Genomic DNA, 11,643 nt, shown 5'->3' with positions numbered 1-11,643 from the left:
CCGGAGAGAAAGAGGAAAACAGTGAGAGAGGGCGAGCGCGTGGAGGAGGAAGAGAGAAAGGAGAAGGAGAGTACGCGTTGCGGGAGAACTGTTGTTCCCAAGCGGAGAGAGAAGAGGAGGAGGAGGATCGGCGGATCGGAAGAAGGAATGAGAGGGCGCGCCTTTCTCCCTCGCCCTTCATAAAAGCGGCCCGAAGCGGACAAGAAGAGTGTCGAGGAAGCGTTGCGTTTATTCGGCCCTCGGAAGGCAAAAGCGCCGCTGTGTGCCGCACGGACACACGCTCAGCTGCTGCCGGCGTCGCCTCCCTCGAACTGCATCATCCTCTATCGGCGCCGTCTGGAGAGGAAGCCTGTGCGGTCGCCCGTTACTGACGTTGTCCTCTGAACCCCCTGCGGAGAGAACGGCCTCCCTCCACTGACGCCCAGGAGCAACAGCATCTCTGCCGGAGGAGCCGAAACGTCCCGTTGTCTCTCCTCTCTCTCGCCTTCCCTGAATCGCTTCGCTGCTCCCCTCCGTGAATCTCCGTCCCGACAGTCGACATGGCCCCGGTGTACGATTTTCGCCACGTTGAATTGGATAAGATCGGCCGCGGAAAAAGGTAAGCCCCCCACGGTGTATTTTATTTTCGCTACCGACGACGGTCGGTTTTTCGACCTGTTGAACGATATTGTGACCCTCGGTATATACCCTAGAGGTTGCGAGAAACGATAGGGTGCGGATGCTGGGCGAACTGATTAGGCATTTCAGTGGAATAGGAAACGAGTCTGCTTAACAACTGCGGTTGCATAAGTTTGCGACCGGTGAGGACTTCAGTTTCGCGCGCAGCGTCTGCGAACACCATGGATAAGAACCTAAATAAAACTGTTCACATTAGCGCTTTGCGCGAGCACTACTACAGAGTATTTATTACAGCGCTTTCTTCGTCGCAAGACTGTTGATGCATGTAACTCTGTATTCCCAGAATTGTGGTAAGAATTTCTGCGCCTGATCTACAGCTGGGAGGAAATTTGATCTCCGCCGTGAGAAGAGTTCCGCGATTATCTCTTTCTTCGTTTTTTTTTTCGTCTTTTAGAGAATGCTTGCGAACGTATCCCAAGTAAAACGAAAAGATTAGAAGCTACTACTGGCAGCGTGAGCGCGTTACCTTGACCGATTTTTGAGAAGGTAGGATAGCAGCTCGTCCAAGAAAGTCCACATGATAAACGACGGCATGGGAATGTACACTCTAGGTTCGTTTGCCAGCGTATATTTCAGCAGTGTCCCTATAGCAGACTGCGATCCTTGCGCCATTTGAGCATACTGTCGGTGAAAACGACGTTTCACGGAGCTTAATATTAGTGATGTTACTTATGTGCTTCTGTGCATGTTTCACTGAAAATTACCGACTGCTGGAGTTCTGTGTTGTCGCTATGTCCATTTCGTTCTATTTGAATACCTAAAATATCTTGGGATCGTTTTAAATAATATCTTCGTGACAACACAATGTCATTTAGGACCCTTACTATAATACGGTGACCGAATGGCGTTATTTAAATCTCATTGAACATATGTTTTAGATAAATGTGAGCGTGTGCGGGGGCACGTCGTTTAGTTTCCTTTTACATAAGTTGTGGCTGGTCTCTTACCTCACTGAGACGAGCATATTGTTTGGCGCCTGTCGGCACCTCGAAGGCGACGCCCTGTCAGTCATACATTTTCAACAAAACCCCCAGAGGTGACCGAGCTCGTTGCAAGGCATAAACGAACGGTGAAAAGCGAAGTTCTGCAGACAAACGCGTCGGCGGTCTGGCGGAGAGCCCAGACGTTCTTTTAAGCATCCCGACTTGCCACACTCCGCACTGTGTTGCAAAAGCGCGCACGGCTCCTCATTACCGCACACTGTAGGCTAATTGACGGTGTCGTCGCCAGAAACGCGCCAGGAACCCTTTTGTCGAAAGACAGTAGTTACGCGTGAGTTATTCCAAGACATTCCTTAGTATCGTTTCTTTTTTTTTTTTAAGACGATGAGAACCTTCACGCAGTGCCTCTATTACCTTTGTTTAAACAACCTCAAACTACGTTCTGCTTGATCACCCGTTACCATGTGCGATCATAGTATGGGAATGAACAGGGGGAAGCTACCTTAATAGAAGGTGCTACTAAGCCTGCATTCCTACTAGTATCTAAACTTTCGGAGCGTGTCTTCCGCTTAACTAAATAAATGCGTTCAAAGGTTAGCAGTGCTTAACGTTAATCCTCCAACCGTAGCACTCTTGAAAACATTCCCAGACGCGAGGGAAAGCTCGCTTTGCCGATGCTGCCGGAAAGACAGTACAGAGAGCGTTCGCAATAACGGCACCAAGAGAAAAGGAGGAGAAAGAAAAGAGAGAGAGTGGCTGGAGGCCATGGGAATGCGCGAAATACCTAGCAGGGCAGCGTACCCGCGCGCTCGGATCCGCCAGTGCCGTTACGGCGTAATCCCATGCGCGCCGGCACAATCACCCTTGCAGCGGCGCTATGCGGGGAAGCCGCCCAGAGGTTGCTCGCGCATACACGTGCAACGCAGGTCAGAGTCCGCTTGCCGGGCAGCACGTTATGCGAGGGGTCAGGGCATAATTCCTGCTCCCCAAGAAAGAGACGCTGCTGCTGGGCTGATGATTGCGCGTGACGAAATGCAGCCTAAACATCATCGCCGAGCCTGGCCCTCCCCTACCTCCATTACATATACAGCAGCGAGGAACCGGGCTCGTGAGAACGGCGCCTCGCCGCTTCGTCCGCGTGATAACAACAATACGCAACCCCCCCCCCACCCCCCCCCCCCCCCCCCCTCACATAACACGAGTTGCAGAATGCGCTACCCGTGGTGTAGCGTTTAACGTTCACTCCGACGCAGCGCCGAATGACGAGTTTGTAGTCGTTTATTCCGGTAATCGGCGCCTGGCTCTCCGATTGATCAGAGGCTGAAAGGGCCGTCCCTTGGGGGCGCGCGCTTTGTTTTGATGTTACCTGCCCGGCCGCTCCGCAAGGGGAGCGCATTCCGAGAACGGCAGGCGTCTGAAAGCCGCCGTACGGTGTCGGCGAACCTTGCCAACGAGGAGCGGCAGCTACAACAACAAGCAACCGAGGGGGCGACCTGCTGCTTATGCTGCCGGCCCACGAGGCGCGCGCAGCAGCAGCAGCCGATGTACACACACACAAACGGGCGTGATCGCCCTTCGCCGGCTGCAGCGGCCGTGAGCGGATGGGTGAAGGTGCCGTGTATGGGGGTTTCCGCCAAAGCTGGAGAGAAACCGCGGTGCAAGCGACGACAGAATTACGCCGCGAGTACATGCATAGCTCGCAGGGCTGAAGTATATACAGAGCCATTTAGCGACCGATTCTCGCTTGGCCGCGAGAGGAGCAGCGTCGTCGACAACGTCGGACCGTCCACATCCTTTCTGATGTTTCTTCCACGCCCCGCGGCACGCAAGCTCGGGAGGACAGACACCGTTCGCGCCTTCTTGTTGGCCCTTTACTTTTTTTCCCGCGCCTTCTGCCAAGGGTAGGAGCAAGGGTGCTGCGGGAAGAAGTGCAGCAGCGAAGCGACGAAGCACGGCAGTTCTTCGTCCCGCCTCCTTTCCACCTCACGCGGTGGAGGTCAGCTGTGAGCACGGAAGGAGAAGACTCTGCAGTTGCGCTGGAGGAGAGAAAAAGAAAAGAAACGAAGCGAGCGCCAGGAAGAGAACGCGCCATGATGATCACGAGCGACGATGGTCGCCGCCGTCTGCCGGCGGGGTTACGCGAGAAAAAGAGTGAACCTGTTCTACCACTCTTGCCGCGCACCGGCGGCCGCTGCAGCCACGCACGGGGGATGCTGCTCGCAACGGAAGAGCGCTCAGCCGCTGCGAACCGAGCTTTTAAAGACGTGTGTGAGGAAGCTGGCCGCTTCCCGCTACCGCCGCAGTTCAAGCGTCGCCTACCGGTCTGCAGTTGCTGTCGTCCAGATGCCACCGGGACTGCTGTATTGCCCCAGCTGCATTCCCCAAAGACTGCACCTGTTGCGGACAGTGCCTGAGGACTGCCGTCCTTGCCAATTGTAGTCGCGTTTACATGAATGCGACATGAGTCGACTACAGTCCACTTTTTGAGGGAAAGTGCAAAAACGTCGAGGAAGAGAGTAGAGGACGAGTCATGCCTTTCATTCTCAAAACCTTCTCTTTCTCTGGAAAACTCGACCCAATACGCATTCTGTCGCGTTCATGTAAACGCGGCTTACATGCCAGGAAGAGTCCACGCGGAACACCTACCAGAAGAAAATTTCACCTTGGGGAGCAAACTCAATGTAATCCCCCTTCTTTTCAATGCATTCGTTTTGCTGACCAACTTCGACAGGCAAGGAGGAGAATGCGTCAGTGTGAGAAAAGGTGGGGCTTGTCTCTGAACTGCTACTCCACAATGGGGAAGAGGGAAAGAAACGGAAGAGGAAAGAACGAGGCTGGGAGGGGAGATGATGTCATAATACATTGCGCTCTTTGCATCGAATCCAAAGTGCTTTCTAGACCTGAGCCCGTCTTCTGCCCCTGCATATCCACAACTTAATTCCCATCGCAGAATCTTGTAGTTTTGCTCCATCCCCCTGACCGCTAAAACCTAAGCGCTTTAGCTATGCCGCATGCAATGCAAGTGCTCTTGGGCGATGTTAATGTCGGCGCTGTATCAGTGCAGCAGAGAGTGACAGAGTGTGCCGAAGTCAACAACAACTTTGTTATGAGTTCTCAGATGACAGGGCAGCTACCCCCATTGGCTCGCGTATAGGATACAGATCTTAAGTGACCACCATCGCTAACATACGAACCCCCGGCAAGCAAGGGCTTACGCACCGCAAGGGTGAGATAATAATAATAATAATAATAATAATAATAATAATAATAATAATAATAATAATAATAATAATAATAATAATAATTGGTTTGGGGGAAAGGAAATAGCGCAGTATCTGTCTCATATATCGTTGGACAACTGAACCGCGCCGTAAGGGAAGGGATAAAAGAGGGAGTGAAAGAATAAAGGAAGAAAGAAGGTGCCGTTGTGGAGGGCTCCGGAATAATTTCGACCACCTGGGGATCTTTAACGTGCACTGACATCTCACAGCACACGGGCGCCTTAGCGTTTTTCCTCCATAAAAACGCAGCCGCCGCGGTCGGGTTCGAACCCGGGAACTCCGGATCAGTAGCATGTGTCATGCCAGATGACGAACGAACGGGTACGCAGAACGCCCGACAGGACTCCGCGATGCCCAGCGCAGAGAGCGTCAGGTTTTATGGCATGCAGCTCGCGCATTCGACTCTCTACGAATGGCCTCAGGATGCGCACTCGCGCGCATGTGTTGCCCCCCTGCGTGGAAGAAGGCTTTCACCTCTCCGGGAGACGCGAAGAAAAGAGATCCAGAGCGGCACAAGAGAGCCCGCCTCCTCCTTCGCTGAGCGATGCGCCGGAAACCATCTGCTCCGGCCCCGAACGCCGCCATTGTGAGGGCCCAGCCCGAATGGGAGAGCTGCTGAATGCGGATCGCGAGCCGGCACGACGCCCGTTCCCCGCGAGCGCCGGCGGCAAACAAAAACTCACGGTTCCGGGAGACGGAAACATTTGCGCAGCTCGCCGGGGAGGGGCACAAAAATTGGAGGGGGAGGAGGACGACGCCAGGTGCTCGCGCCGACGCCCTGATGCTTCCACGGCCTCTGCCGCGTCGATGTCGCCGCCGCCACAAGTCGGGGGTTTCGCCGGCACGACTGCCCGAAATGCTCCTCCCGTGTCGTCGGAAGGCGCGGTCGTGCCGCGGAGCGTCCTCAAGTCTGCGAGCTCGCTGAGGCGTTGGCGTAGCTCGGGAGACGTTGATAACTGCTGCAGAAGATGCCCGTCTTCGCGGCACGCGCCACGCGTTTTTTACTGAGTGCACCGATATGAGAAAGAATTCCTGGATCACAATAGAGCCAGCCGGCACCGTGGGCTGCCCCACTGCGGCAGGATACTTCAAGAGCACTTAGTGCTGTAGAGGCCTTAACAGCTTGAAGACCACTCCAGTCAGGTGAAATAAGGTGCGCACTACCATCCCTTGGGTGCGGATAGGCACACTGAGGTCCTCTTTATGGCTGCAGCGCTTCCAGCTCGGCAGTACTACTCGCCCCCGCTGAAAGCGAACTCCTCTCCAATTTCCTTAGTTTTTTAAGAGTTCAAGATGCGCGTCCTTACAAGGGAGTTCGCGGACGCTGAACTGAGGATGCCTGTTCGGGCTCGCTTGGCGTCGACGGCCCTCAGACGTCGTGCATGATGCTCTCGGCGAGAGAGCCGCTCACGCCTGTCTTCGTCGCCTGCGCCTCGAGCCTAAAGTGGTGCATGAAAGGGCGACCTTAAAAAACCGACGCGCAGCAGGAAAAAAGCGAGCGCCCCCCTCCCCGAAACAAGAAAGACAGCGTGCGGGCTAGAAGGAAAGCGGGGGCCCGAATGTTCAGCGTTGGCTCACGGCGGAGCGGCGCGACCTTTGGCGAGCCACGCATATATGACCCCGAGAGCACGACCGCTCGCGAAGAAGATGATAGTTCTCAGGAGTGTGTGCGGGGCTAGCTCGCCTCGGAGAAGAAACAACTAGCGGAGAGTCGTTTCCAGGTTTGCCTTGACTCCACTTGTCTTCGCCTCGCCGCGATGTGTTTGCGTCTTTGTCTCTAGAGCGTGGGCAGGCCACGAGCACGCGGCTTGCTCTCCTGTCCTTCGTGTCATTTAAACCGCGCTTCGAAATGCCACGCGAATACTTGTCCTCGCATGCTTGTCACTGCGGCGCCAACAGCGCCTTAGAAAAGCGAACGACTTCAGCAGAGCTCTGAACGTGGAGTAATTAACCCGACAGCTCTCCAATGCCACATCCCCAGCGCTGCTCCCACGCAGTTAAATATCAAAGCACGAGTAAAGCACATTTTGATTACAATTTTTTCGACATCTCCCGTCTCAGGAAGCAAAAAATAAATACTGGAGGCCGAAATCGTGTATTGCATGCTGTTGGCGCCCACTGTACCGAGTAGCTGGGGAACAACATCATTACAGCACGCGCGCACATAATGACAGCTATTGCGGGCCACACTTATATGCTTAAGAACACATTAAGAGTGGACAAACCTAATTTCATAAATTCTCTATCGCTTCTGTGAGCTCCAGGTATGTCGAAACGCGACATCTTCTGTCCGGTTTTGAAACCTGACGTTTTATCATGGTCGTGGGGCTTTGGCATCTATCTGGCTGCAAATGCGCCGAAGCACGGTCCTTAAGAACCAACAGCCATCGTTAAAATTTGCATCATTCGCTGTGAGGGCACATCCATACCAATCGCTTTAAGTGTGTATGTGTCTGTACAACCTACAAACATTACCAACCAGTACGATAACATAAGGAAGCGACAAAGAGCATTATACATTTGTTCTGAAATGCTGCTTCAACACCAAGCGACGTCCTAACCACAAATAACCGTTACGCCCTCTTGACAGCTCAGTGCCTAAATGCCACAGAGCTCTCTGCTCCGAAGCCCCAGCATGCATGCCACCGAGCATTCACTCGCGCTGCGGGGCACCAACCTCGCCCAATTCTTTCGTCTGCACGCCAACGGCACGATGCAAGTCCATCAAACGTCGCGTGCCTTGTCCGCTGTCGGAAAAGAGGTCATAACAGTTGCCTGATGCAAATATGACAGGCGTCAGTTTTCATTACTGTCTTACCATCGCTTATCTACCAGGGGAAGAGTGTTCGTAATCGGTTGCGTGCAGCCTCTTCCACTGACCTGAAATGCCATCTCTCTTATGCTTCTTTCTTTATTCGTTCTCTCGGCTAGACACGTTTAGAATAGCGCGCCATCTTTTTCTGCGTGACAACTTCGGCTTCGTAGGCTCTTTAACGTTACGTCTTCCACTTCTGCGTCACAACGGGAAAATGGCTTTGAATATCCCCTCCTTGTCTCATTCTCGATCTTGGACGGAGCTTGCAGAGAAAAATGTGAATCGCACCCTTAATTTCTTATTGTTCTTTTTTCTTTTCCTTCGAACGCGAATCGACCTCTGGTGTCTGCCACTCAGCGTCATTACGAAAGCGTGCTTTCTTTCTTGTCCCTTGACGAAGAGTAAGAAACGGAGTCACGCCCGAACAGCACGCTCCATATTGCACTCTGAGCTCGGCCGTTAACGAGCAGCGAGTTGCGCTTAGTATAGTCTCTAAAATCTCCGCTTTGTATATAGCAGCATTGCAGAGTCCAGGCCAGATGCCCTAATGACTCTGAAGAGCGTTTTCGGGGCCACGGGTGCTGCTTGACGCGCACGCATGTGAGCGGGCACCTTTGTCGTGTGGCGTCATAAACACGGTCGCCTGTTTCGTGTCCGCTCTTGCAGGCGAGCGCGTCAGCATCTTTACAACCTCCAGGCGACAGCGATGAATGGTTGGTGAATATGCGGCTGCTTTTCCCGGTTCATTGCAAGCATCGGGGGGAGAGATTGGAAGAGAGAAAGCGTTGAAAAAGTGATCAGCGTCCAAGGAAGAAGAAATAGAAACAGGGAGAGGAGAGCAAACGTTATTGCAAGCGGGGGCCAAGCGAGCGAGAGAGGCCGCGTAGGCTATCCCGGCCGCGTAGTCGTCGCCCGTGCCCCAGAGGCCTTCAGTGCGGCGGCCGCATTGGTATGCACCGCGTGCGGGGGGCGCATGTAGACAGGCGGACGCCGGCGCGGGTCGCATCGGCGGGGCTTCGTTCGCTGTAAGCCCACTTACGAAATAATCGCCCCTGCCGCTCCCTCGTGCTTGCAACCGGCGACGTCGGGCCAGGTCAGGAACTCGGGGCTCAGGCCCCCTGGTCTGGCTTCCTCCCTTGTCGATGGCGAGGGGGAACACGTCATTGGCCATGACGTCATCACGCGCTTCGCCGAGCATGCAAGGCTTCCCCTATTCTTCTTGAGCTTCCGATTAGCGATTCGCGTTTCCTCAGCGCAGGCGCTTTGCTTCGCTTGGTTTCGATGTTCGATAGTTCGCTCTCCAGGGAGACACTCGACTTTCTCGTGCTTTTGCAGGGTTTGAAAACGGGTCGTCGTGAACCTCAGGTCACTGACCGAAGTGACACAACTTCACTTCGAGAGCTGGGTTGCAAGAGTCAGTTGTAAACTGAACTCTTGTTCCTGCATAATTTTCGGTGCACTCGTACTTGAAAGGTTCAGTTTTCGAAGGCTCTTCACTGGCCTCATCGGTGACAGGCGCCTGCATGTTACAAAACTGCGAGCACTGCGGATGTGTTGTTTTCTATTCCAGCTTTTATTTGGCTAAATGGGTGTGTTTGAGCGCCGGGTGAATTGGCTTTGGGCAGCATTTTTCGACTGCGGAAGAACGGCGGCAGTAAGCAGCAAGGCGCTGTGCTCTTGATGCATTTGTTGAGTGCCGGGTTTTGAATAACTGGCACACCTAAGCGCATACAATGATCATAATACGAGTGCAGGTCTTTTTACGGCGCTTCTGTTGCCTCGGTGTGCGACAGGTGCTGCAAAAGCATAGTTGACCTTGCTTATGTGATGGCCGTGATTGTAATGTTAACTGGGCAACATTGATGACTGGTGAGACCAATCAACGCGAGTTTGCCTCGTGTAGGGAGAGAGGAATTGAAATATTTTTGGCACGTTTAAAAATCTTAAGCTCGACTGGTGCGCTACACGACAGTAAGAAATTTTCCTCCACGCAAAACTCCGACGGCAATATAATTGAACTGAGCTGAATATGACCAAAATGGACGGACTTGTGAACGCGAAGTGTGATTCGCAGATCGTAATCTAGGTCGCTGGCTTCAAGGAAAAAAAGGAAAAGAAGCAAAAATAGCGCACGGCGTATTTTGTTCGCTTCTGAACCGAGAGCTTCGTGCATGCCTTGCATTAGAGGATCCTGTCTGTATGCGCGTAGTTTCGTCTAACCTCTTGAATAGATGCTACGCGCTACTGTTCACCGTATTAACTGGAGTGATGCGAATACAGGAACGCAGATGTTTTACCAGCCAAATTTGGCAGAACAGCAAATGGGCAACCTAGCTTAAAAAGAGGCAGTCAAGGCTGCTACTGAGCCAGAACAAGTCAATCCTTTCGTCAATGAATTTCTCTTCATTCGGAAGTGACAGAGCCAGTTGTGGTCGTGGCTTGCGTGAGTTGTAGCAAAAACATACTTTAAAACGCTCTGTGTGCTACAAATATGCAAACTGCGCGGCTTTCATGCGGCACGCTTCAGTCGGCGGGAACGACTGAAAGCTAGCTTGCGGCTGGCTAAAAGAACAAACAAAACAAACTCTCTCAGTCCTACAATGGCCATGCTGGAGCGGACATGCATTCCAGTCATTCATTTGCAGGAAGCGGTGGCGTACGGTCATTTTTCGGAAGCACATCCGTGAAAGCACTTAACGCCGCTTGACTTCGTGAGAGCGAAACCGAATAGCGGGCGACGCCAGACGGGCGTCCAATTCAAGGCCAATGACATGACAATAGCGTCAAAATCGAGAGTCGCGTAGCAACGCCGACGCGAACACAATTGATCGCTGCCGGCTTCCCCCTCTCTCTCGTGCCCCTCCGTGGTATTCCGAGAATAAAAGAAAAGAATCTGCCCCACCCACGCCGAGCGACGTTCCACGCAAAGTTCGTTGAACCGTGAGGCACTCAGCGGTGGAGTTATTTTGCTTCTTTCGGGTATATTTTTTTTCTTCGCTTGCCTCACGTCGGTCTTCGGCGCTCGTCAACGACGCAACCGCGCCGTCGCCCTGTGCGGGCTCCGAATCCGCACGTATGATGTGCGGTCGCGTACCAGCGTACCAGCGCGTACCAGCGAGGAATCGATCGCTTTTTTGTTTCCACGCGTGAAATTGGTTTTTCGGTCTTATTTCTTCGTTTCTTGAGCCCTCAAGGCCGGTGCCATTACAGAAGGCATTAGTTAATAGTAACAGATAAGTAACAACACAGTACAGCTAGTGGTGATACGGTGAGGGGCAGTAATTGTGGCTACTATAGTTACACAATGTCAGCTAATAACGATAGCAATCCTAAATAACAGTATGCAGCAAGCGGTGATAGAGCAAGGCATATAAATTATAATTGCTTCTTCAGTATCATAGTCACCATTTCGATGATGATGACTTTTTTTATGGCGGAAGGGCAGCTTTGGCCACGGAGCAGCATGGCACAAGGTAATTTCGTCTCCATAAGATTGGGTCGAATACCCATTTCCGGAGCATTTCATCCCGATAAGCCGAGCACAAGGCCAAGGAAAGCTTGTACACGACGGCGCTGGGGAACGATCCAAACACCTCCCGCATGCGAGGCGGATGTCAACAATTTTAATAGCAACTATCTGGGTGATTGAACAATACAATGTTGCAATACCTTGTGACTACATTTGTACAGAGTCAGCTAAGACTTCCTTAATTTTTGATGATCCAGGATGGTTGCCGTGCTTTGAACGTGTTTTCAATCAATCTTTTTTGACTAGTTTCCTCGATAAGCGTGTATACAAAGTGGCTCAGATCCTGGCTGTTCTAAAATTTCGTAACGTTTATCGGCTTCTAAGGTGAGTGGTTCTATACGCTCGTGGCAGTGCGCAGCTAACCTCTCGCGTTAGTTTCCCTGGCTGCGGTTGTTAGTG

The 11,643-nt window shown here is 52.7% G+C and overlaps 1 protein-coding gene across 2 annotated transcripts in view; it reads left to right on the top strand.

Moving 5' to 3' along the window:
• The first annotated feature begins 208 nt into the window (after nt 1-208).
• The window catches only part of Jupiter (microtubule-associated protein Jupiter), a 63,921-nt gene continuing 52,486 nt past the window's right edge, over nt 209-11,643 (top strand). Inside the window, exon 1 of one of the 2 annotated variants that reach the window (XM_077662574.1) lies at nt 209-598. In XM_077662574.1, coding sequence (XP_077518700.1) covers nt 540-598 — 59 coding nt within the window. In that variant the 5' untranslated portion in view covers nt 209-539. The remainder of the gene's footprint in view (nt 599-11,643) is intronic. The other variant, XM_077662576.1, reaches the window with a different exon arrangement.

This window comes from Amblyomma americanum, chromosome 4, assembly GCF_052857255.1.
Source record: "Amblyomma americanum isolate KBUSLIRL-KWMA chromosome 4, ASM5285725v1, whole genome shotgun sequence".
Classification (NCBI taxonomy): Eukaryota; Metazoa; Arthropoda; class Arachnida; order Ixodida; family Ixodidae; genus Amblyomma; species Amblyomma americanum.
This window is presented reverse-complemented; position numbering and strand designations above follow the sequence as displayed.